Source organism: Rhodnius prolixus, unplaced genomic scaffold, assembly GCF_049639745.1.
Source record: "Rhodnius prolixus isolate KJV_2025 unplaced genomic scaffold, Rpr scaffold_3, whole genome shotgun sequence".
NCBI classification, from domain to species: Eukaryota; Metazoa; Arthropoda; class Insecta; order Hemiptera; family Reduviidae; genus Rhodnius; species Rhodnius prolixus.
In genome coordinates, this window is record NW_027411603.1 from 51,254,720 (window position 1) to 51,281,759 (window position 27,040).

A 27,040-nucleotide genomic window follows, 5' to 3' on the forward strand; every position below is an offset into this window, starting at 1 on the left:
GGTAAATGACCTTTATTAAAAGTAATACATGAAAGTTTATAAAAAGAAGCATGTAAAATATAATTCATTGATAAAAAGTGTATGCAAATGATCATCATACAGAAAAGAAGTTTTCTAGGAGAAAAAAGAGAAATTTGTGAATATAAAATAATAATAATTCTAAACTTACAATAAGTTTTACAATCATTACATGGTTTTTACAAAAAAAACAACAATGATTATTTTTTTTACGTTTTATAAAAAACAAAAACTACTAAAAAACTTATTTTTAAAGTACGGATGACTTTAAAAAAAATAAAATAAAAATAAAAATTAAGGCACATATATGTTGATGATTGGCAACGGAACCTTGCAAGGCATTTCCAGTCTCAGGTCAGTGTTTTCTCATTTCCGGCAACTCTTGACTTTAAATGGATAAAAAAAAGTTGCGAAAGGCTTCAAGAAAGTGAACAAAGCTTATGGGCAGCACAGAGACTAAAAGCTGTGCACGCTTATGGGCACAGCACAGAGACTAAAACGCTGTGCACGCTTATGGGCACAGCAAAGAGACTAAAACGCTGCGCACGCTTATGGGCACAGCACAGAGACTAAAACGCTGCTCACGCTTATGGGCACAGCAAAGAGACTAAAACGCTGCGCACAAGTTCTGCAATGCTATTCTAGACCTAATCCTTTCGTTAATTATTTTTGATGAAACTAATTAAAATTAGAGCCTGTGATGAAACTACTAAATAGGCTTATGAAGTTAATATTTATGAATAGTAATAAATAACTCATAAATAGGTTATAATTTCTGATTTGAATAGAATCTAGTAATAAAATTGTTTAATAATAACCTATTTAAATAATTTGGTTTATTATAATGTTTAACTAATTAATAATTAATTTAAATCACTGGAATTATTTCTTATTAATCTACAACAAATTTTTACATGAAACAAAAAATTTAGCTGGCGAATTCTCACCTTCTTAAAGGCCGCAGAAATTAGAATAATTGCTTTAAATTGAAATTTTTCTTAGAAACAAGGTATTAAATGTAAAAATTTTGTGAATTTGATTAATTTTGTTTTATTGCTGCTATAGTTGAAGTCTAAAAGAGAAAAAAGTCCTACCTTTGAAGGCGGACTTTGATATGTTTACGATAAAGGAAATTATAAAATACGGCCCCCATTATTATTAGGTAAAAACAGTCTAATAAAAAAGTGTGCCAATTCATGATTTTATCTTGCTGGTATCCTATGACAGGATCAAAATATTTTCTGATTTCCAAGCTAAACGTAAATTGGGAAACAACTTCGTGGATGAAGGATGAGGGATGTATACTTGTTCTAGAAACCCTTAAGAGAGAAAAACTGTAAGCAATTCTTGCACTCTATCCTGGGAACAAAGAGCATTTTGATTACTCAAGCTCATCTATATGTGAACTACGTCAACCATGAATATGATCAACAGTGGAAACCATAAATCGTGTCAGTCTTGCTTGACGGGAACACTAAATGGCCATACAGGGGGTCTCTACACTAGTCTAGCATTCCTAGAAAAAGACATTCGAGTCCCCATTATGGTAAATATAGGTTTCACGAAATAAATTCCCCCCCCCCCGCGGCAACGAGCATTATACATACCCCGCTTATTTTAGGGTACTCCACCTGTGCGCTCAATAGGTTAAATAGGCTCGCGAATTTGAGCCCCAATTCTATTGAGTGCTAGTGAACAAAATTTGGTTCTGTTCACAACCTAATTTGAGAGCTTCTTCTCACATTGCACTTAATTTGCATAAACCAAAATTGTTGGCATTTTAGATTTTTTTTTTTAATTTCATAGTACGATAGGTGGGGAAATTACGATTAAATTCTTATACGCTAACAGAAATCATATTCTACGCTAATTTTATTGCATTTTGGCGCACACAAATTTTTTTTTTTTTTAAATATTTGCAATTCATCTATTCTTATTTCACTTTCTTTTTTTTATTTCTTTTACGCACAAGATAAATTAATAAACTTCCTAAAATCAGTTATTCAATTTTTTTTAAACTACAAATAAATGTGTGTTATCAAAAAAAGAGAATATATCGTAGATGTACTTCAAAATAAAAAGTAATTTTCTTGCCATCAAAATTACCATATTAAAAATTTAAAAGTTTGTATTTCTAATTAAATTTAGTATTTTGCTTTAACCTTTTTTTGTTTATTTAACAGAAAATTACTAAAGTACATCAAGAATTAACAATTATTTTAAACAATTCACAATCATTTTATTTTTCTTTAATGTGCTCACCGCAATCACGCAGCAATTGCATCCTAACATTGCAGATGAAGTCATCAATGATTAAATCAACTCAATTGATCAATCAATCAATATTTATTATTTTAATATTTCAAATATAATAAATAATACAATAAAATTAATATATTAAGCATTTTTATAGAAAAAGAACAAAAAACTTAAGGCATTTTTAAACTTTGAAACAACAAATCCTTCATTAATAAAGGAAATAAATAATTAATTTAAGAATTGAAACAATGCAATAAATATCACCAAGCGTATTATTTATTAGTTAAATTAAAATAATTTCTGTTTGAATACAAAAAAAAAAAAAACTTTAATAAAAGTTTTGTTTTTGTTTTTTTATAATTTGCTTTTCCTAAATTCAGGACAAAATCAGTCTTGTAAAATTAATGAGTAGATTGGTCCCCTCAATTCTGGATAATATGTAAAGATTATTAGCACATAGCTAGCTTTGTATTCTTTAATTCAGCCTGACATCAAATTTTTCTTGGGCCACAAAATCCTTACGTTTTTCTTTTCTTCAAAATGATTTAAAACTATCAAAAATACTATATATTTTTTTTTTTTTTAATAAAAGATTTTCCAAGTATTAGAAATAATGGTTTAAATTTAATAATGCCAAGGGTTTCCAATAAATGTGGGAAATAATTGACCGAGCCAGCCTAAATACACGAACATTTTAGATTGGAAGCGTTGGCTGTTTTGCATTGTTAGTCGGTATAGCAAGCCCTCGGGCGAATTTAGCTCATTTACAACACACATTCATGCTTAATTATTAAACAACCAACTACAACGCCAAAACGAACTTCAGAACTTAAGGTATCCACTATAGATCTTTAGAGATTGCAGTGTACGATTGCAGATTGCAGTTTATGTAGTTTTGAAGTACCTTTTTTTTTTAACAAATTAATTTAATCCAAAATTGAATTTTATCCACAAAATACAAAAATTGGTTATCCACAATAATCGTTCCATAAAAATCGCTTAAGAAGGCACATGTTTCGGGCACATTCAAATTCAAAATTGTGCTGAAAATGTATTTGCTTTCTTTGAAATGAATTACTTGCAACTAAGACTTCATTGAATTTCGAACTTAAGATACATAAGATATGCTTCTTGGCTTGTTCTATAGTGAATTATAAATTTGACCTTATAGTTAAAAAGTAAGGTTTACAAACAAAATCGGGAAATAAGTAAATATTTTATTATTTTAAAAGTTCCTGTTCATTTATTTTTTTATTTTTTGGCGCATCAACAGCTGGGGTCATTAGCGCCCGGAGCTTTTTCCAGTGCACTGCCGGCCTCCGGACAGTGTTCTCTCGTTACAGACAACACTGTCCATCACCGGACAGTGAGCTGTAAGAAGCTCCTAGGAAGAGAAAATCTAAGGGTCAGCTGCTGGATTCGAACCCGGGACCTCCGCGTGGGAGTCCAGTATGCTAACCTCACAGCTAATCCCTTCCCTCCTTTAATATTGAATGCAAATCAGAATTACGGCTTAAACAAAAAATAATAAAGAAGTGCACTGAATGAATTAAACTAGTAAAGTAATAACTGGTACTGTCTTTATAAAATTAGAAATGAAACTGTATTGGCTATTCTTCTTTATGTAACGTTAATATCATATTATTTGTTGGGCTAAGTAGTATTCTCTAAAACTAATAAAAGATTTGTGGTAGTTGCTCTAAGGATGGTATCTTCATATAGTGACCTAATTGCGCAGAATTATAAGGTACGAAAAGTAAGGGCTCATTAAGTAAAGTACTTGAAATATGATTAATTACCTAAGTATTTTAGGGAAAGATATCCTACATTAACCCCCTATGACCAACGATTGTAAATTAGTGTTTTTTTTTTTTTTAAGACGGCTAGTCTCAAAATTTAGGCAAGTATATCCCTGATATCCGTTCTTTTTCTATACGGCAAATGTAACTGAAGTTATTTATAGTTGAAGGAGATTTGGAGGGAAAAATAAATAAATAATCAGGTGATTGTTATTTGCAGAAAAATAAAGTAAAATGATGCTAAAAATAAGCGGACAACCAATGTGATATGCCCTTTACTACAAAAGTTAATTAAAAGCACAACTTAGCAAATACTTTGCAAGCTTTTCTTCAATCACACACATTTATTTATTATTGTAAGTATTGATTAGATCAGGAAATAATTACGGAATCTTAAACAATTCACTTAAACCTCGGCCCTTGCTACATGAAAGCAATGTCGTCAACAATTAAAAAGAAAAAGAATTAAATATATTTTTATATTACAGTCTCGATAGAAATTATTTTCTATTTTTTTTTAAAGTGCTCCCCTCGGATTAGTAAACATATGTTTGCACTCTCATTAATATAGCACAGATACAAAATTAATCTTTCATTTACACTATTTTTCAAAATTTAAAACAGACTAAGGAAATATTTACTACTTTTTTTTTCTTTTGCTACTGAAATATTTCTTTCATCTTCAGGGTTTTTTTTTATAAATATTGCAAATCAGTCGGAATTAATGAATACAAAAGCTATCTAAGATAATTTCTATCAATTTTAAAAATTACTTCTTTTCATTCAATTTCATTTTATTTTTTACTTTCATTTTTAGAAAAACTAAACAAAAACAATCACTTGCTTGTTTGGGGGTACAATATATTAAAACAAAAATTATTACATTTGAAATAATATTAAATTAATGTATATTAAAAAATACAGGCACTGTATTTGGTAACAGTTAAGTCAATATTAAAAAGCGTACAAAATTATTAAAGAAAAAGGGGGAAAAAACCCTCCTCTTTATTAGAAAAAAAAAATAATTGACAATTCATTCAAAAAGACATTATGAATGAATTTCAATTAAAATTATATTCATTATTCACATTCAATAAATGCCCAAACTCATTGTTTTTCTTGATTTGATTTAACTTTTAATGGCTATTCTATTTGAAATCTACAATCTACTCTACAGAGAGATAAAAATGTTTTTTGTTTTCTTACTTTTTCCTCATTGATTCCAATTGCTTAATACAAGCTTGTATATCTTCACAATCTTGTTCAAAATTCTTGAATCTGTAAACAAATTCAGTCAAAATAAATATAATTTGTATATTCGAGGGTCGTTTGAAAAGTCCGTGCAAAGTCAGAGAGATAGCACTACTGGCGCGTATCGAGGTTATTTTTAGTTAGTAGCATCTCTTGGAAGAACACACACCAAGTTTCAGCCAGATCGGTCTATTTCTTTGTGTTTGGCATTCGTTTGAATCGAGGAAGTCGAGTGATTTTTCAAAAAAAAATGGACAAAAAAGAATTTCGTGTGTTGATTAAACACTACTTTATGAAAGGCAAAACGCCTCAGGAGACTAAAGAGAAGCTTGATAAACATTATGGTGAGACTCTGCACCTTCGATTAGAACAGTTTATAAGTGGTTTCAAAATTTTCTGGAGTGGCCATATGGGCGCACAAGTGACGCTGAACGTTCTGGACGCCCCTGTTGAGGTTACTACTCCAGAAATCATTGATAAAATCCATGGATATGGTGATGGATGACAGAAGAGTGAAGGTGCGTGAGATTGCTAGTGCTGTGGGCATCTCAAATGAACGGGTACAATAATATTTTGCATCAACATTTGGACATGACAAAGCTATCCGCAAGATGGGTGCCGCGATTGCTCACGCTTGACCAAAAACGAAATCGTGTGAAGTGTTGCAAGGACGGTTTGCAGCTGTTCCAGAAGAATCCGCAGGACTTTAAGCGTCGTTTCGTCACTGTGGATCACCCTCGGACTACTATTTGTTCCCCAATATGAAGAAATGGCTGGCGAGAAAAAGATTTTATTCAAACGAGGAGGTGATGGCAGAAACGAATGGCTATTTTTCAGACTTGGACAAATCCTATTATTCGGAAGGGATCAACAAACTAGAGCAGCGTTGGACGAAGTGTATAAGCCTAAAAGGAGACTATGTTGAAAAATAAAAAAGGTTTACCCCAAAAAATTAAGTAGTTTTTATTTTTGCACGGACTTTTCAAACGACCCTCGTAAATTAAGATTTTTTTGAAGGTCAATTTCCTTTTGGGTATATTGGCCATGAATTTATACAAACACACTTTGTACTTTATTAATTTTGGGATATGATAATCGTTTAAGAGGTATGTAAATCATTTCTCAATATATTCACTCGATTTCGATGTGAAAATCGTAATCTTCAGTGGATTTGTTACAGAGAAAACGTCTAACAAGAATCTTAACTACAATACATACCGTAATAGTCTATTGTGTGTATAGTCTATGAAATGGAGAATCCTTTTAACCAGTTAAGCGGTGGAATTTAGTTTTAACCCCTCCCCATACACAGTGTGCGGAATTAAAATCAGACAATGACGTGTATACAAGTCGAAAGCAGGGCAAAAAACAACCAAAAGTTTACAACAGTCGTAATAGTCACTGCAAGCGACTTTTTCTGCAATCTCTCTGGGGCTTACAGATTACAGAGCATTCTGTGTTCATACAAAAATCTTGCACCGCTTCACGTATGCATTGCCTAGTTAACTAGGGACGCAAGAGCTTTTACAAGGAATAGAAAAGAGCTTTGAATTCTGTGCTGAATGAAATCATGCTCGTACTGTGAGGTCTGAATCTCTATCTAAGAGGTAAAAAAAACGGGCATTGCACAAGGATTGAGAGCTTCTATTTGTGTGCCTAATTCCCAAAAACTTATCATTTGGCTGACTCCCTCCACCCCTCTCCGTGCAAAAATACTTGGCAGTTTTATTGGTAAGATAAAGAAAACATCCCACCAAATAATATTCTTATTGTATTTTATTAAAATTTCGAGTTTTTCTAGCTAATGGCAATTTTATATTTTTCACAACGAGTATACACGTCGAACGCACTGTTATAGAGATTTGGTTTGACGTGTATACACGTCAAACACACTTAACAGGTTAAGGGCTACATCAGGATGATACACCACAATTAACTTACTTGGTATAAAGACTATCGACTTGTTCTATTGGAAGAGTTGTTAGCTTCTTCAGCGCAGTCATGCACTGTGCAGCCAGAAACTTGAAGCACTGTTTGCGTGGTGCATTATGTGGTGGGTTGTCCCATAATGGAGTACCGGCCACCTGTTCCCAGCCCAATACCACAAATTCCAGGACGGTCTCCCACTGTTGGCTGGCCACTAAATTACGTCCGGCTTCCACTAATGCTTTCTTTAAAAAATACAATAATTAAAGTTCATTAACAAAATATAAAAAAGTTATTTCTCGTTAAAGTAATCAAGAAGGTGAATAAAAGTCTTTACCTTAAATGCTAATACATGCGTGGAAGCTCTGGAATAGGCTGGTGAATCAGTCTTTGAAGTGAGACGAGAATTAGGCAACGATTTGAAGATGTTCCTCTTTAAATCGTGCAATCTATCGTTGAGTGGTCGAAGATCTGGCGATGGAAGATTAGCTTTCACTTCCTTTGGTTAGAAAAAAAAAAATCCATTATTTTTAAAAAAGATAAATTTTAGAGGAAGAGTTAGAGAAGCATCGGATGGGCCCAGAAAGATACATTATCCAGGATACAAAAATTTGATAAAAAGGGGTCTGGAAGGATGATGGATGGAAGGCATTGGAGAAGAACCTAGATCTACAACTATAGAGCAAGTTCCACAAGAAATTTATGTACCTCAGGATCTTTAGCAACAATTCTTACGAGTAATAGAAGAGGCAGGAAATAGTAGCAACCTCTGCTTTTAAACCACGTACATCACAGATTTCTATTCTTACAATTTCACACAAAATATGCAGACAAGTTTACCTCTTCCAAAGATGGATGTCGGTTGATAATATTGTGAATAACATCGACAAGTTGATCATGCGACAACGCCTTCAATGCAACATCAACAGGTCCTTGGAATGTAGGCATCTGTTTATCTACTCGCACTTTCTTAGCGTTTGGTGACATATTCTGGCAACAATTAAACAAAAAAAAATCCATTAATTTTGTTTGAATTAGTAGACATTTCAATATGGATTAGGTACTTCCTCTGATGCCGAAGTATCTCTCTTCTATTTCCGAGCCTTTGGACTGTCCTCTAACCTAATCAATAATAACCTCACTAAAGCTAAGGATAACAAAAAGCATCAAATCTGCCAACTTACTCTTCTCTTATCTGGCGAAGAACTAAAATCCATTGGATCATTCATCAACAGTCTTTTCCTAGGAGTACTTCTCAGTACAATTTTGCTTGGTGAATTGACTCCTTGAACTGGGGTATTATCTTTTTTACCATAACCATTAGCATCGCTCCAACGTCTTGCTGGCGGTGTGATGTCACCAGAAGGCGGGGACCAAGTGACTGGAATCCTACGACGACCTCTCGCCTGAATGACCAGTTCATCTGGGGACGGTGCAGGCGAAACGAATGATGATGGAAGGCTATTTGGGTGGTTTAGGTTGACGTCCACCACAAGATTAGTCATTATATTGGCGTGCATTCGACCTGAATTAAAAAATAAAAAAAGTAAATTATTTTAAAAGTAAAAACTACAAGGCATATTCTACGCAAAGCCGTGTGGAGGTCCACGTTTAAAAGTTGTTTTATGTTGCTAATTTAATTTGCGAAAATATTTATTTATTGCACTGAATTTAGGCGAAAAAAAGACGAACCAAACCATGGTCCATTTTTCGCAGAGTAAAAATTGTAATAAAGAAAAAGTAATAAAAACAGTTTATAAAGAATTTTTCGCCCATAGAAAACCTTCTTAGTATTAAAGAGACGAATACTGAATTGCTGGCATAAAGATGGGTTGGATGGATTACGTAAAGTTAAAAGCCTTTGTATTTTCTTTCATTTACTCGAACGAACTGTTTATATAAACACAATTTTACTATACATTCAATTTTCACTATGTAACATAATTAGTTTTTTTTAACCCTTGACTTTTAACCGTAAGACAGATGTATAGAAAAGCTGTATTAATAATATTTCTTGAGTTGATTTCTTGATTTAAATAAATACTAAGGAAGGGGATTAGCTATGCGGTTGGCGTACTGGACTCCCACGCGGAGGTCCCGGGTTCCAATCCAGCTGCTGACCCTTAGATTTTCTCTTCCTAGGAGCTTCTTACAGCTCACTGTCCGGTGATGGACAGTGTTGTCTGTAACGAGAGAACATTGTCCAGTGGCCGGCAGTGCACTGAAAAAAGCTCCGGGCGCCAATAACCTTAGATGTTGACGCGCCTTAAATCATAAATAATAAAAAAATAATAATAATAGAGAGAGGCAGACTGTACTTAAAAATTTTCAATATCGACTGATTTGTGAGAACGCAGCATAGCAAAGAATAACGAGAGATACATTTAACAGAGAATGAATAAAATTGATATGTGGGAGTATATATTTTTTGTCAGGAAAATGACGTCTTAAGTCCCATAAATGTGGTCATGAATAATTTATATCTAAAATGATCGACTCCTCCAAATCTGTAACTTCTTCGGATCGATCCCTAAACTCCAGAAAGAAATTGAGATTAGCTTGAGGGATGACTTTTCCATAATGAAAGAGGGAAAGCCACTTATGTCATACATGAACTTTTTCTCTTCTTCGTCTATTTTCTAGGTAGGCGAGATTGCTGCCACTCATACTAGTTCGTTCAAAGAATCATAAACTGAACTGTAGCGATTATGAAGTGAAGTGAAAAATAATAAATATATATCAGCACATTTCCTTGACCTGGCCGAGTCGATGCAAAATAAATTGTAAAGTTAAGTAAGCCAATTGCTTTCCTCCAATGCGTGCTGCAGCAAAACATTGTTTTATATAATTTCAGTGGAGACATGTGATTTTTGAATGTAAGGCAAGGTCAGGGGCGTCCACGGTTCCCTTGACCCAAATTGTTTTAAAGAGAAGCTGTAGAAGAAGCTGATCCTCAAATAAGCGCCAGAAAACTTATTATTCTCACCAACCATAAATAGGCATTAGTTATTTTTTAATATTCATTTAAAAAAAAAATTAAAAGGCAAAAGACTTTTGACACAACAAATAGGAGGACATTGAATACTATTATAACAACAGAAGGAAATAGAAAATAAAAGGCGAACAAACAAACAAATCGGAATGGCATTTAAACATATTCCGACCATTCTATTTTAAAAGTGGGCCAACATAAAACATTTCTGCTGTCTCATATGGCCCACTTTGTTACAACCACCACTCCTAATATAATATTTCTAACTATTTCTAAATCACCTGCTACTTTTTTCTTTTCCTTTTTTCTTTAATAGTAAACTTAATAAATGTTTAGTTAGCATATTTAACTAATTGAAGACTCTCGCTTTTTACTTTCTTTTAACAGCTGTTAAAATATTACAGCTGCAATGGTGTACCAATTTTCTAAATTGTAAGTATTCAAGGAAACAGTGTTATAAGACATAGATTCACAATTATTTTTTTCGTAACAAATAAAACCAAAAAAAAAAAGCCCCTCAGGACTTGCATCAAAAGCTCCCCCCCCCCCACACCCACAATCAACACTATTTCTCTCTTAAAAATTAACTTTTAAATTCTCTATAAACTCCAAGTTTGAAAATTTGTGTTCCTAATCAATAAAATAAAAGCTATAGGACTTGGTTATTTACTGTTATCATGGAAAGCTTAAAATCGTAGAATCTACTTTTTTGAAAAACTTTTAAAAGTGAAAATTTCACGCATTAAAAGATATTCTACAGGTTGAGGAATATTTTTCAAACTTTGTTGTTTTTTTTTAGAGAAAAATGGAACCAAAAACAATGTTAAAATTATAAGAACTTTAACTATTGTTAAGTCGTACTTTAGTCTTCCCGAAAAGTGACTTTAATCGAATTTCCAGGTAAAATTTCCCAAATAAATTATAGATCCAAGTACAGATATTGTAAATATGAAGTTTCAGAGAAAATCATTGAAGTCATGATCGAAAAAAACGCTCCAGTTAAGAATTGCTTTTAGCTGAGGGATTTTCATAGCTAACCTTTCTGTCGGGAATCATTGGGGTTCTCAAATATTAAATTTGACCTTTCTGATTTTTTTTTTGTTTTTTTTTAGCTAGACTGCCCTTTCTACTACCAATTTTTCAAACTCAGGGATCTTAAAAAAGATATTTCTAGGAAAAAGTACAACAAGAATTTTGTGCAGAAGTGAGAATAACAGTAATAAGATCGAGTCTACTTTAAATCCAGTCCCGGACTTAAGCCTAAGTTTCTCAGCTATCCGAACAAAGCAAACAAATAACTTTAAGAGAGAAACAGCCACAGTTCTTCGCACGGGCAAACCTGTTTCGACTAAAAGATCCTGAACCTATCCATCTCCACACAATACCAGACAATGAAAGGATGTTCCCTACCGAATCTCTCAAATTCTACAAAAGTGTGGCCTGGCATTAGTCTCATTATGTATGAAGTGACACTAAAACCCCTCAACATCGCGGCAAGATATTCAACAGTTTATCCAACGGTTTTAGAAATGTCCACGGCAAACAAAGTATCATCTCAGTTGAGTTGCTGAAGCCCATGGAAATAACGTTCAAATTTACCAACACATTTCTTTTCAAAATTACTCAATTTACCATTCCATAAACAGCAAACTGTTTTTTTTTTTTCAGATAATTTTACAAAAATTACAGTAACTGCGCATGTACAGGAGGCTGAGAGAGCATTCAGTCTTTATATGTTGTTCGCGGACATTTGTATTTCGTTTATTCCTCAAGCACGCCATACAAAAATTCTGTATCTGACAAAAGCTGCTTGTGTGTTTTGGGAAAAAAATTATTTAATAAAACTAATGTAAATTTTATTTTTGGGATTTTTCCCCTATCAGTATTAAAGCGCAATACCACTTGATGGGCACATCAATTATAGTTCAGCTAAATAAAGCTAACAATATCTTTTAGAGAATTACAGAATCAAATCTGATCATCACTTAATACTGAAAAACCCGTAAATCATAATCATCCATTAACTCAATAAAATTTCATGAACGATTAGCAATAAAGATAATGTAACAAGCTAATAAAATGTTTATCTCATTATAGACAAATTAAACATCAAATCAAAACTATGTTTAGAAAATCCGTAGATAACAATAAGAATATTTTGAATTATTACAAACAATCAATAAGATTATTTTCAAAATGTTTCAATTACAAAACACATGTGCTAAATGACAACAAAAAAGAGAGAAAAAAATAATAATCAACGCAACAGATAAAATTTTGAAACCACTTGAAACTTATAGTTTTGCTAGATAAACATACGCTAAAGTTTAAATTGTTTTTGTGGTTATAATAATATTCTAACGATATAGCCGCATATTTATTTCAATCTAAACGTGAAATTACGTATTTAACAATTATAAACATTTTTAAGTTATCCCAAAATAAATCCATCAGTTTTTTTGTTTTTCTTTGTTTCGATTGAGATGTTGCAATCGACAAATTTCCGAGTCGAGATGGTCTAACGTCTTGACTCGTATGTTTAACCATCAATATTTTGTAAGAGTGAATATGCTGAAAATATCGCAGATTATTTGTCACTAACAACTATGAGAATTAAAGTGAGAGAAACTTATAGAATTCCATAATTAAGCCTAACTTCCCAATTAAGGGGGGGGGCCATAAAAAATAATTTATAATTAAGATTGACAAAAAAAAGTGATAGGACCCATCCCCCAAACAAGTTGTTCAACTAATCGAGAGATAAACTGAAATATTTTAAAAGGATTTTATTTAATGAATTACGAATTACATAAAAAAATATCTCATAAATACCAGACAATAATTATATATGGAAACGATTCAACCTTTCACTTAACAAGTAGACTTTCATTTTACGCGGAATTTGCGGGCGAAATGGATTATTTTCCCGGGTTTTTAACACGCCACACTCACAATAACTAAACTTGAGAATATCGATATTTCTTTTTAAAGACTATATAAAAAACAATATTTTCAAATATTAACTGGAGATTATGTACATTCAAAATGTTTTTAATAAACGAAAACATAAATAACTCACCGATATGACGATTTTCTGAGACTGAAAGTGCACCTAACCTAGCCGGAATTTCAACCAGAGCACTTCTTGTAGTCCTCCTTGGAGGCGGCTCTGGAGGTGGTGTCTCCATTTTCTGGTTAACAAAAAAAATAGAGAAAGAGGTCAGAAATAAAATTTTAAAAAAGTGAGAAACACAATATTAAATGCAAAAAATTAAAACTATATTGAAATGGCCGATCTATTGGTCCATCTATGGTTTTAATATTAAATTATTCTGATCAATTAAGGGCTTTTTAAAACTATTTAAATACTATTAGATAACAAAACAAAGATTATATAACCTAATTAAAAAATAAAATAAATTATGAACTTTTTTTTTTAGAAAATAAGAACAAACCTTATGCGGACTGTAAAAACAGAGAAAAAAGTTAAAATTTGGGGAACAACTATGAAAAATTGGCAAAATGCACAACTACAACGTACTAGGCGTTATGTTGCGTGTAGGGTATAAATTTCTCCCGCGTCATAAAGTGCATTCACCCATGACAAAAAAAAAAAAAAATTATAAAAACACCAGAGGTATTTACGATGGATGAAAAAAAAAAAAATTAATGAACTATTTACCTTTTTAACTTTGTACTAAAACTGGGACTTCCAAGATACAATTCACGAAACTACCTAAAGATTATTACTTATAAATTATCAGACTTAAAATTCATTCGAAAAGTACTCTAATGTTCACCAGAACACCGAATGCCTACGCCAATTGTGATCAGTCTATAAACAGAGCGGGCTGAACCAGCTTTAAAGCCAACTACCGCTCAAAAACTGTTCAGTACAGCTGTTATTTTCGCGGGATTCCCATACTCTATACTGATTGGCTGGAACTCTCCAATTATTTAGTGTTCCTCTATTTACAACATCTGTTCTACTAGCAGAGGTGAGTGGCTGATTTCCACACCACCCAGTTCGTTTTTTTCACTTTAAATAAGTTACTTTATTGAATTTAGTTTGAAATTTTTTTGGAAAAAAAGGTGTTTTTTGTTTATTTAAAAACATTTTCCTGTCCAATTTACAGTTATTATTAGTGTTTTTGTTCTTTTTTTTTAAATAAATCTATGAAAGGTGAGTAATATCCATTTCTATATAGAAGAATGTTAATTCATAAATAAATATTGTATCTTATCAATTAAATTCCTTGCTATACAGCTTTTACTCCAAGTCTTAGTGATAAATAGAAGTTCTAACCTAAAAATAAAAAAAAATTAATGATAAGTTCAATTCTTATATTTTTCCTCATTATACTTCGATGAATATTTTAAAATCTTCTATATGTAAACGTTTTGTAAATTTTAACATAATTTTCGGCTAAACTTTTTACAAATCTTGTGGCTAGAAGGAAGTTTTTAGGATACTATGTATTGATTTTCATTATGGCTAGATGAATATGTTTTCAAAACGCTTTTGTTTAGTTTTTTTAAGCTGGTTTTCCCTAGCTGTAGCAAACTTGCTCAGATTTTATTTCAAATTACAAAGAAATATGGTTCATATTTGCTTGATTCATTATTTTGTATGATTTGGAAGCTTTTTTTTTTATATATAGGTTATAGATTACAATATTTATATTTAAACCAAAACTAATTTTGAAAAGTTCTTATTGTTTATCGAAATTAAGAGTATGTGTCATATGTGTAAGAAATTCGATTATGGTGGTTTCTTGTAAAATTTTTCTTTCTTTGTATATTTAGAATATTATTGGGTTTAAGGTCTTTCAAGTTTATTGTTTATGGTATTGTAGGAAGGAGGTGCTATTTCAATTTTAGATGGTAGTAAGACGTTAAATCTGTAGCAAAATTTCAGTAATTGTTATTTTAAAAAGGAAAAATCAATCTTGGCTTAACTCAGTTTTGAGTTCTACCAAATGAAGCAAGAAAATGGTCTTAACTATTTCAATTCTTTACTGTTCCAAGTTCCTGCGGTAAACTTTCTTTTTCACATTGTTTTATAGATTTTTCTTGATTTAGGTTAACAAATTGGGATCGTCAAGAGTGTAATTTAAAGAATTACAAAAGAATATCTCTTAATTGCCGTAATAGATACATTAACTCATGCATATCAGAATGCCTTTTATCAAATCAATAAACTTGACAGTACACTTTGAACGCTGGATTAGCATGGTTTTGCTAGGATGAAATATCTAATACATAGATATTCCTTTACTAAAACCAAACTACTTATTGTTTATTAATATTGAGTCTGCTGCAGTAATTTTAGAATTGGGTAAATCATTTTTTTTTAAATAATATTACGAAGAATTGCCCTTTAAGCAATTGTATCCGAACAAGTTGTAGTGGAATTATCTGTTGGAAGCTAACCAAACTATCGGTCTAGCCACTTAGAGATGCTTCCTTTCCTGCGGGTAACCCTGTTTAATAAAACCTGCACCAATACTTCTATGCTTCACTTTATGTACTCAGGGCTTTTAGAGATAGTTTAAGCACTCACTCAGTCCCATTTAATACTTTTCTTTCGCTTAAAATCTGTTAACCAACACATTTTTTAGGTTGCAGTTAGATTTTGGTTAGATTCTCGTACAGCCAATCTTAAACAAATCAAATTTAGTTATCACTGCAAAACTCTTTGACCATCAAGAAATTTTCCTACCTATAAAAGTAGTTCACGATTCCGCGAGACCAAGTTCCCCATTCAAAACCCAAAATGGTCACTGGCCGTGATTTTATTCACCATAGCTCGCACGTTTTCCATACTTCTGATCGGTTACGAACTTTCACCCACCTTTGATTTGTCTGTAGTTTTAAGAGTTTCGACTTCAGGTCAACTCATTCAGTGATGAAAGCCTTGGATAAATGCGTGATAAAGCTTTGTAAGTGAAGTTCAACTGCTTCTACTGTTTAAAATTCAACTTCTTGTTTAGGATGAAAGACGAAAACCTGTCAAAAATAAGAACGAAAAGCCTGCTAAGTAGGAATAATGAAGTGAATAAAACTATAAGAAATTTTCTTTACTAGGTCAACAACATTTTTTTTAAGCAAAACATTATATAATTTCTATAGAACTATGTTAAAATAGTTTAATTGTTCTCACGATTAAATTTGTTTTAATTAAGTATTTTACTTTGAATACTCAATGGGGTTAAAAGAAAAAAAAATGCAATGAATGACAATAAATTTGTTAATAAATGCAAAAAAAAAAATGCATTCTCTGCAACGTAGTCTTGAGAGAAGTTTGTGCGTCAATTTTTATAGAAAATTATTTTGTTTATCTTGCAAAGTACTGAGAGTTTTTTTAAACTTCTACAAAGACTTTTTTTTCTTTTTTTTTTTTTAGAGTAGGATATTATGTCCTATCATTCTGTTATTGAAGAAATGAACATCTTGATTATTACTTTCATTACTTAGATTGTAAAATGTATTTAGTACTAAAATTATTAATGAGAGAGAGTTTGTGATGAATACAATTCTGTTCGACTGTTGACTTTATCGATTAAACTTTCATTAATTTTTTAATGGTTCTGATAAATTTTAAAGTATAAATTGTTTCTTTTAAGTTAATTTGTCATACTATGTTTAGGTTTTAATTCAGTAATTTATTTAATTAGGAAGGCTGATTAAAGATTAAAACAATGATGTGATGGAAAGAGTGCTGAAACCGTTTCCAAGCTGGAATGGTTTTAGGAGTATGGAAGAGGATTCCCCGCCAGTAGTTATACAAAAACGTCCTCCTGGAGTTCGCAGGAGAACCAGATCTACAGGCAGTTTACGTGAGTATTTCCTTTTCTATTTTTTTGGGGATTATATACATAATTGATTGGCCAGACCAATACTATCTTACACTTCATGGTTACGAAATAAAATTAAGAAAATGTTTTCATTTATGTTAGGTGAACAGTTCTAAAACATGTTCAGTTTTCTAAATGTTCAGAAACGTTTGTTTTGACTTGGTAATGAAATAGGTATTGTAACAGATTTACTCCAATGTGTGAATTAGGTCTTGTAGAGAGCTCGCATGTTTGGAGACAAGAAGATCAGTTAAGATTTCACGAGGATTGGCCAGAAAGCATTCCCTATCACCACCCAGAGGGCCTACTAATTGGAACACCTCTTCTAGGTGGTTTTGTCTGCTGTGTTGGAAGTTTGGTTAGGAACTTCTGGGCAAGCATAAAGGATTTTCTTCTCCGAGGAGCTGAATCTCTGAGCCGTACCTACTGTTGGCACTGACACAATACGTGCAGCGCCGTTTCCTCTTCTTCTTGACAGGTCTATGCAGGCTATCTCTGATCTTTGCCATCCAGAATAATCCTTTGAGTGTCCTAGAAAGAACAGTTCAGTAATCATCGGTTGAAACTTAAAGGCCGATCAGAATTTTGACATTTGATAGAAAATTATTATCATATTTTTATCATTGATCATATGTTAACCAAAAAAATTTTACGTTGTAAATGCTTCATCTGCCATTAGTTCTACTATATTTGTTACTGAAATTGTACATTCTCGAGACCTACACTATATTCAACTTCCAAAGAAACTCTGAAATGAAGAAAAAAGTTTTTGAAAAATGACTTAATATTTGCCAAATATTCTATTCGCTTTTTATTTACGTTTAATTTGATTTTTTTTTTTAAGTCATTAGTTTATTTTGATAACTTAAGTTTTAAAAAACTAAACTATCATTTGTTGTTACAGCTTACACTTGGAACAATAAACGCAGCGGCGAATCAAGCAGCAGTATGGGAGAATGGGAATTATGCAGAGACGTCGGGATGTCCAGTCTTCATCAGGTTAATATTTGGATTTTGTGTTTTGATATGTTTAATTATTGTTCTAAGTTAGGCTCCTCAATAGTTAGAGGTTTGAGAAGAGTAACACAATTCCTGTTCCTAGATTTAGATTTTATTTAATATGTTTATATTTACCCCCCAAAAAAATTGAGAAATAAATGGGAGCCTGAAAGAACGCAGACTTATTGCCAGACAGTCTGTGGTGATCTTGCATTGTCATTCTTCAAAAGAAAATTACCTGGAAACGAGAAGAAAACATGCTGAGGAACAGATTATTCTTTTTAAAGGCGATTTTAAGAAATATTAATCTCCTTACTCACGTCATTTTATTAACGCGATCTCAAGCTCATCTTTGTAATGAGGAAGAGTTATTGTGGGTTAACCGAACCAATCACAAATTCATAAGCTTGGAGATTCTTCTCCTGTAAGGTACATGAAGGTCTTCTATTTTCTCTTGAAATATATGGTGAAATAATACCTAAAAACTTGTCTTATACCATGATCGAAGTATAATACACTTGGCTTTAAAAAAGCAGTGAGAAAACCTGCTGCTGTGGCAACTAAAATCGCTGTTGATCTTAGGATATTCAATTTCAAATCATATTTTTTACATGCTTAGAAATCTTTATCCAGCAATTGCTGTAGGCCTTTGCGGTGTGGAGAGAAACGCATAGTGTCTTAACTGTAGCTCACTGGGCGTTGGATGATGAGGAATACTTCGGCAGTTTCCGGGAAAATTGATGGACGTCCATTTATTTGCATAAATTAATCCAAAGGTTTCTTGGTGTTGTTGCAGTGTAAGGCTAGAGGACTCCCAGGCCGTTAACGGTCTAATATAATGTTTTTAAAATTTAATTTATTTATATTTTTATACTTTATTAATTACTATATTTCTTTTTTAGAGTGACAGTGATGAAGTCAGTGGAATGCAACTAAAAACTAGTTTCTATAACTTACAACATCATAGGTTATCATCAGTGTTTCCAGTAATAGATTCGGATTCAATAAATGAAAATTTCTCACCGGTTCGTCCAACAACGAGGCGGTAAGTGATGTAATTTTCATAACTAAATATGAATACAGCATCATTTAAATAAAATTTAATTAAAAAATTGATAGTACATAAAGCAATAAATGGGTTTTATCGGGCAAATATCGATATCCATTGGCTGTAGATATTTTTATCGATTATTCTGAGCTTCTCTTGTCTCTGTTTATTTAGCACCATTTACGAAAAGTTAACTAAAAGGTTAGGTTAACCAACTTATAAAAGTTGGCACCTGTTACTAAAAACGTTGGTTTATTTTCTTTATTTTCTAGAAAAATTCGGTTTAGGGTAGATCTTGGAAAAAAGGTTAGGGTAAGCTTTCCGATTAAGTTACATTTCATTGTGATATACGGTTACTAACTGTGTAATGTTGGTAAGAATTGAATAAAAAGAAAGTCGTGTTAAAGATCAATGATTTTGTTATTATTTCACTCTGTAGCCGAATAATTAGTTACACAAAAAAATAGTGATTGATCAATCTTAATAATATGAAAAAATATTAAGAGTTTTGGAAAATCAACAAAAGAAATTTAAAAAAAAAGCAACTGACCTGAGAAATGTGCCGTGTGATGGATGATGGTCTTTGCATGTTATGTAACCAGGTCCAGGGGTTTATTCAAAGTGTTGCGCAGGAAGAGGAAGTTAAAGAGAATGGCTGTGGAAATGTCGTCGGCTTCATCTTCACGCGGCCCTGGATATGTAGCTGCCACTGGCAAGAAGAAGAGGATCTTGAAACATTCAGCTAACTGTGAGAATAGGTTAGGATAATTTGTTGGATTCTTTTTTTTTAATAGTTTTTTGCCGATTAGTCGGCTGAAGCGGAATTCAATTTTTTTGTTTTTTTTAGGTATATGAGCGGTGGAATTAGCATAGGCAAAAGGAAGCGAAGTGCTCGTAGTATGACGGATCCTCCACAGAAGACAGTATTAGCTCTGACGAGATTGAGTATTAGGGATGAAGCCCAGCATCCACACAGTAGTTCTTCACTGTCCAGTTCAGAAAGCGATACAGGCATCTATACAAATGATGAAGGAAGAGAAGGTAAACAAAAGAAAATTTTACTTATTTATGGTACTACTTCATGCTATAATAACCCTTTTATTACAATCTGAGATCCCTCCTAAGAGAAAGTATGGCATCTTATTGATTTTCGATTCTGAAATACTTGTTTCGAGATGTCCAGAACAAGAAAAGTCTCTCATAACCTTCTCTTTTTACGATTCTCAACGTGGTGTAACCCATACATTTTCTACCTACTTCCAAATTCATGAAATATATTTACTTCTTACAACATTGCACAGTTTTTAAACCCTACAGTAGACTAAAATGACATCATTAAACTACAAGAGAGTGCGTCAGAACTACCCTAAAAATAATTTCAATTCAAAAAAGTGATAGGTACTGTAGTTATAGAATCTGTTAGGATGAGTAATCTATAAAAAAAATTTAGAAAAAGGTTCTGAAGCCCAGAACAGGTATCTCTTGACCGCGAACAGACGAACAGTTTCTTGCCGTATTCCAGCTGCCAAAATTGTTCCCTTATATTAGAAGCGTTAAACATGAACCGAACTCATAGTTCTTCATCCATGGTCGGCATCTTTTGTGTCTTCAAGGAATTATTTTCGATATTAACTTGATCTTAATAGATATTGTATAGTATTAAATAGAATTAAATGATTTGTTTGCAGGTGACGATGAACAAAGCGATTGGGTAGGAGATGGAGGTGCCAGTGGTGGATTCAGCCGAGGTGTCTGGGATGATTCAGACAGAGGTGATGGATTGGATGATGATCAACCTTTTACTTTACCTCTGGTATTTCTTTGCATAATTATTTTTTTTTTTTTTTGGACTTTTCGACAATTAAAAAAAAATACTTTTTTTACTTTCTCATGCTCTTCAATGATATTTTCTATTACGACATATTTACACTAAATATTGTTTTTTTTCTTCTTAATTTCCAGCTGGGACGAGTTGGACGTGAAATCCGCGGCGGTCGAAGAAGGGTAAGAAGTGATAAGGCTAGCTTCACTGTACTCACGTCGGCCAACGAGAAACTCTCACGTTTCCTACAGGATCCAGCTAAATCACAGCTCAGGTCATTTACTCTACTTAGTACTCCAGTCTTTAAGAGAGAAACATTTCAAAGGCTCGGCTACAATACTCTGCCATCCAAGTAAGAAGCACCCTTTTAAATGTTTCTATCTACATTTGCTTCTGGATTGATTGTAGGTAAATTTTGTTTTTTTAGTTTGGTTTTCATTTCCGTCTTTTTTTTTTTTAAATTAGGTATTGTCCGTCTCCTTAAATATTGCCTTGAAATTTATGCAGAAAAATAAAAATTTTAGGTAGTTTCTTTTGGAAAATATGTTTTTTAAATAAAACACAAAAATTAGCAGTTAGCATTCCAACTCCCCCTCCAGTGCATGTTAGATTCTCAAGATCAGAGCCGGCAGAGGAAGTTCAACAGTTATGATGATGATTTAGCTTAAAGTTAACCTCCATAAATTTTACACCACCCTGAAGATGGTAATAGATTTGGGCGTTGGAGAAATGAATCAAAATTTGTGTTATTTATTTATTGATTGACCCACACCTCAATATTCCCCAAATCATTATTGAGTTTCTTGATTACGTATGAAAATCTCGAGTATTCCAAGATTTACAATACCGGTCCAAGTTACTATCAACGTTTACAATAGACTGTAACAGATCATTTTTTTTTTTTTTCTAAAAATCATTTTTTCGAATTCATTGTTCCTCAAAACCATTTATCCGGTTGAATAATACACAATTTCTAGTTGTAGATTAGAACATGGGGGCGTTTTTTCCCCCAGAAATTGAAGCTAAAAGAAGCTTATTGTAGCGCTAATCTCAGTCTCAGAATGAAAAACCACAATCTTTTCGCAATTACCTTGATTTTTCCACAGTCATTTGCGCGGCCAGGTCTTCAAGGTAGGTTAGATCCAACTTAATAACCATTGGTTTGTTATCTTCCATCTGCGTGTTTTGCTGGCTCTGATCACAATTTATTATTTTTTTATTATTTTTTTTTTTTGTTTCTTTATAGAGATTATACTTCGTTATTTTATTTTCTTCGTTTTTATTTTGTAGGATGGTGTTTTTACAGTGTGGTACACTTGTAGTTTCTAATTTAAATGTTTTTTTTATCTTTTAGTTGTATAACTTATAAATGTGTTAGTTTTTTAATATTATTAGTACGTCGTCTATCAAGAAACAAACTTTTTGTTGTAGATTTTTTTTCCTGTAGATATGATTGGATGAAGTAGATATTTTTAAATTTTAACGAACATTATAGATACATGATGCAAAAAATTCTTAGGTGAATTAAGGGATCGCATCCTTAATGCATGCCTCCCAAAAAGCATTGCTATCTGTCCTACCCTCCACTGACTCTCTGACCATACTACGTTCAGTGTACGTATTCTTGTAGCAAGAGAATATTTTCTTCTAAATCAACGCGTCTTATTTCCCCAGTATGTAAGCACAAGCATATTTATATGAGATACTATATTATAACTCATAGACATTCTTACTGACGGTCCTTTTTCTACAAGCCATTTTTTAATTCTCTTTTTCACCAGGTAAGGGAACTATGCAATCATTCCAAATTTTCGATTTCGCGTTTTCATCGAATTTGTTATCAAAAACCAGTTCTCAAAAAGCCAAGGAATAATTTTGTTTTTCGCTCGGGTGCAGATTGGATTATCATTGATTTGTCTGAAATTATTGTTTAAATTGTGCATTTCTATGTTGCAGATTACATCCTATGAAGGAGTACGAACGCCACCAATTAGGACATCTAGCCGATCTCTATTCATTAGATATGCAACTATCTGAACATCATCGTCACCGAGGGTTAACCTGTCCAATACTCACTAAAACTAGGTAAACCTACTTTTCTAAACTTGTAGGAATTTTATTTAGTGTAACAAATCTTTCAGCCTGTGTTAGACCCTTTCAGTAACACTAACTTGGAGCTTAATTGCTTAGTAAATTTAAGTGAAGATTTAATAGTCACGTTCATAGAATTAAGTGGAGAAAGGAAGGCAAATAGGCGGTGAAGTTAGTTGAGGAGGATAGTTTTCAATGTTCTGGATTCCGAGGTGGCAGTATGAAGAAGCACACTTGTAACTGATGTTGAGCTACTCCGTTGTGCGAAAAGTGTAAGGAGGAAGAAGATTTTAAACATGTCGTCTTGGAATGCCCACTTTATAAGAAAGAAAGAGATGAGCTGTTCATCTCGCTGTACAAAAATTTGAGTGCGCCGTTTAGATACGAAGACAGCATCTTTTCTAATGATGTCTATGCCCTGAAACCTGTTGAAGATTTAATTAACAAAGATACTTGTGGATAGGAAGTTACATTGTTAAGATCAAATATCCTAGGAAGGAATAAGCTTTGAAGTTGGCTGTATGGCGAGAATGGTGTATTAAGTTCAAAGTTTCCTTTATCAAGCAGGATTTAAACAAAAGAAGTTTTTTTTTTTTATGTAAAACATTTTTGTTTTCCAAAATCTTATTCAAATCTAACAGAATTAAAACTGCCCTTTAGAACAGATGTCTAAGGGTTGATCGTCCAAATCTTCTCGGAAAGCGTAACGTTGAATATGCTTATTATATCGTTCATGTGACTTATTTCTACTGCCCTGATTTCAAACTGAAGATGAACTTAAAATAAGTTAAAATCGTTTTGATTGTAAAAAGCCAAGTTTTTAATATGTCATTTCTGAAACTGTAATTTAGGTAGCTTCTTCCTGAACGTATTAAATAGTAATCACTTAAAACGTGTTTGAAGTGTGAACGCTTATTTTCTCTTGTGATTTAGAGCTCCGTAAAAATGGCTATTAAAACGATGGATTAGTCAGTAGCAGCAACCCATTAACTTTGGTTTCTAATGTACTGAATTTAATTTCAGCAATACCGTGCGCGGTGAGCCTGTAGCAATGACCAGATTCAGCAGTCTGGGAGACATTAAGAGAAGGCGTAGAACTCCGCCCAATACGCAGAATGTTACTACAGGTAAATAAAAATAGTTTTTGAAAGTGCTATAATTTTTTTGTTTCTTAGATCGATTCAATGAGCTTAGGGTAATAAATCGATGAGATCTTGGGAAGACCAGTTGGATCTCTCTTGTCGAACGTTCGTTCATATTAATGGTGCCATCATCTGTTAATCAGTTTAATACTCGACATTGTGTTGAAAGAGTGTTTCTCTAGTACAAGGCAGGTAGTAATTTCGCTTTGACTGCCTTGTTTATCCGATTGAAACCCAATAGAAGATGGGACAGATATATCGAGTTGATCTCTCACCAGTAAGAGGAGTTAGAGGGTCGCCATCAACAGTCAAAACTTAATTTCGAAAATTTAACATGATGGCGTCACTTCCTCTCTTAGATTAGATTAGAAAAATGACTTATATCCTGACATATTCCTCAAGCAGAATTCCGCAACCTATGTGTCACAGCACTCTGGTTTTTCATTTCTTGGCGAAAATTGTTCCGCGATTTTTTGTTTTGTTTTCATGTTTTTTTTAATGTGTAGTATGTATTTCAGATGTAGAAATGGGTGAAACAGAATTAGTATTAAAAGGACTAGTTGGTAATGACGTAATTATGGGTGATGCATCGTACAAACCACAAAGATATACAGGACATAAATCTAGTTAGGTAAGTTTTAATGTTCAGTTGGCTTTCTATTAATTATAATATTATAATTTAATAAGGTTATTATTTTTATTTTACAGATTTTAATATTATTTTGTGAAAAATGTGAAGATTCCATCCCTTTTTTGATCAAGATACTCAAGAAGGTTGTGTTTATGTTTTATTGATGTGTGAATAGACTACAAAAAATCTTAATATTTTATTTTGTTTGTTTTGTTAAATTCAAAGGAGGCAGTTAATTATTATTTTATTTCTTTATTTTCCTGTTTGTTGTGTGCCATTATAAGTAGAAATTGACTAGACGATATACTGAATTTACCGCCTGCGTGAACCGTATTTATTTCTCTTCTGTAAATTTTACGTTTTGTATTACTGTTTAAAGTAAGTTAGGAGATAAATAAGTTGAATTCAATCTCTTAACAGTTAGTTTCGTGTATTTTCTTTACGACGTTTATCTCTAGATTAACTCATTTTTCCAGGGGGAATTGAATTTGTTTTATTGATGGTAAACGAGACGATTTATTGTCGATTTTTTTCACTAAATTATAAACAAAAATATTGCGTTCATAACATTGATTCTTAACTAAGTATGGATTCTAGGACATTCATTAGAAAACACAAAACTATCTGTTAAATGAATGAATTTGACTCATACATTGAGAAGATTATTACAATCGAACAGTATATTATTTAATTTTGAATTCTAGTTAATAATGGTTGAACGTCTTCCATGGTTCTTCACTATAAATTATAACTCTTTTTTGCTACACAATTACACAACTTGTATTTTTCTTCGTTAAATATTTAGAAAACAGTGGAACAGTTTTTTAAACAAACTGCCTACAGTTTTTTTTTTTTTCTATTTCGATTTACACCGGAAAAGTCCGTTTTGTAGGCCTTTGAGTCAACCGACTTCTGTCGGTAAGTGAAGTAAGGGGCGGGCCCACTTGTGTTGGTCTACGTCCTCATGTTTTGCCGTCCTGAAGTGTTGCTAATTTAGAAGTTCCATTGTTTGGCAGCACTTACTCGATTCCGCGACTTCTGATCTATTCTAATTTCACTGGTAACCCCATAACTCTCGGATACGTAGTTATATTCCCCTTCCTGGGCTTTTTATTCGTATTCAATTTGAATTATTCCGTACAACATGTCTATTTGCATTATTGAATATTTTGCAACACTTCTTCTCTGCCTATAAATGAATTCGTGAGGTTCTTTTCTAGTGAAAACTGAGAAAGGGTCAATTTTCTTTAATGAAATATACGTTTCCCTCCTCTCGTAATTGTGTTAACATCGTCTTTTTTCATTTCTATTTATTGCGGCACTATTTTATTTGTAATTGTGTTTGTCGTACAAGTTTGTTTACAATGAACCAACTAGCACTTAGAAAATTTTATTAAGTACAAAAAAATAAAATAAATATGTCTGCGTTGATATGATTCACTCGTACTTTTGGGCAGTAGTTTTCCTTCTGTCATATTTAGAGCTGTATATTATAATGAATATAAACTCTTTTGCAATTAAAGAGAATCTTTTAAAGAATTGTTTTTGTTTTGTTTTTTCTTTGATTTAAAACAAATGAATACAAATATCTTCAAGGAATAATGGCGAAGATTGGAAACTTGAGAACCCTTTAAGCACAGTGATTTACGCAGGAATAATTAAGTTACCCAGTTTTTAGTTTCCACAACATATTGAAGAAGTTTTGACACCCTTGGATTGGATTTGTTTGTTGTTGGTAAGATGCAGCATACTTACGGTTAAAATTGAGTGAGAATGCTGTGAAATTTTGTAGCCTAGGAAGCTGAGAAATTAGAACTTGTTAGCTCCTGGAGATTCTGTAAAGTTGGTAGAGATATCTATAGTAGAATTAAAAATTAGTAATAGAATTATACCGTTATTTTATTATTACTAATCGCAGATATTGAATTTGTTTTCTGTGTCAAACCTAATTCAATATTATTGGGTGATTAGTTTCACTTTAAATTTTCTCAAGAACGTATTGTTTTGGGAGTTAAAAAAAATATTACTTGTGTATCTGTTTTACTTTGTTGCTTTTTCTAATTATTCAATATTTCCAACAATTATTCGTTCACAATATTCATTATTTTTCCAACTAAAGAATAAACGATGTAAAGATAGTACCAATTGTAGTAGCACTATCAAGATGTACTAAAGTTTCAAATCATGGTGTATACATTCCAAAGT

At 32.4% G+C, this 27,040-nt stretch overlaps 2 protein-coding genes across 6 annotated transcripts; one reads left to right on the forward strand and one right to left on the reverse strand.

The window, feature by feature from the left end:
• Nucleotides 1–405: 405 nt before the first annotated feature.
• On the reverse strand, nt 406–14,125 carry LOC141453416 (uncharacterized). 2 transcript variants are annotated; one of them, XM_074126631.1, is made up of 7 exons: nt 13,928–14,125; nt 13,325–13,436; nt 8,438–8,778; nt 8,094–8,243; nt 7,591–7,752; nt 7,269–7,498; nt 406–5,354 (listed from the first exon to the last, which is right to left on the reverse strand). In XM_074126631.1, the coding sequence occupies exons 2-7, from the start codon at nt 13,431–13,433 to the stop codon at nt 5,279–5,281; spliced, it is 1,068 nt and encodes a 355-aa protein (XP_073982732.1). In that variant the 5' UTR covers nt 13,434–13,436; nt 13,928–14,125; the 3' UTR covers nt 406–5,278. The 2 variants fall into 2 exon arrangements, with proteins under 2 accessions (XP_073982732.1, XP_073982733.1); XM_074126632.1 differs by lacking the exon at nt 13,928–14,125 and adding an exon at nt 13,701–13,823.
• Nucleotides 14,126–14,136: 11 nt separating this feature from the next.
• On the forward strand, nt 14,137–26,374 carry LOC141453415 (G patch domain-containing protein 2-like). Of its 4 annotated transcripts, none has more exons than XM_074126628.1 (12): nt 14,137–14,243; nt 16,923–17,084; nt 18,007–18,101; nt 19,004–19,146; nt 19,752–19,907; nt 19,997–20,190; nt 20,838–20,962; nt 21,112–21,323; nt 22,928–23,056; nt 24,086–24,189; nt 24,723–24,835; nt 24,913–26,374. In XM_074126628.1, the coding sequence occupies exons 2-11, from the start codon at nt 16,955–16,957 to the stop codon at nt 24,833–24,835; spliced, it is 1,401 nt and encodes a 466-aa protein (XP_073982729.1). In that variant the 5' UTR covers nt 14,137–14,243; nt 16,923–16,954; the 3' UTR covers nt 24,913–26,374. The 4 variants fall into 4 exon arrangements, with proteins under 4 accessions (XP_073982729.1, XP_073982730.1, XP_073982728.1 ...); XM_074126629.1 differs by having other exon boundaries at nt 14,214–14,428; nt 19,782–19,907; XM_074126627.1 differs by having other exon boundaries at nt 14,215–14,428.
• The last annotated feature ends 666 nt before the right edge of the window (nt 26,375–27,040 follow it).

What these genes read in the sequence shown, in the direction of transcription:
- LOC141453416 (XM_074126631.1), bottom strand. Translation starts at nt 13,433, where the DNA reads ATGGAGACACCACCTCCAGAGCCGCCTCCAAGGAGGACTACAAGAAGT. An exon ending in CTTCGCCAGATAAGAGAAGA is followed by an intron (nt 8,244 to 8,437) that starts GTAAGTTGGCAG and finishes AATTGTTGCCAG; the next exon opens with AATATGTCACCAAACGCTAA. An exon ending in GACATCCATCTTTGGAAGAG is followed by an intron (nt 7,753 to 8,093) that starts GTAAACTTGTCT and finishes TTCTAACCAAAG; the next exon opens with GAAGTGAAAGCTAATCTTCC.
- LOC141453415 (XM_074126628.1), top strand. Translation starts at nt 16,955, where the DNA reads ATGGAAAGAGTGCTGAAACCGTTTCCAAGCTGGAATGGTTTTAGGAGT. An exon ending in GGATGTCCAGTCTTCATCAG is followed by an intron (nt 18,102 to 19,003) that starts GTTAATATTTGG and finishes TTTCTTTTTTAG; the next exon opens with AGTGACAGTGATGAAGTCAG. An exon ending in TACAATACTCTGCCATCCAA is followed by an intron (nt 21,324 to 22,927) that starts GTAAGAAGCACC and finishes TCTATGTTGCAG; the next exon opens with ATTACATCCTATGAAGGAGT.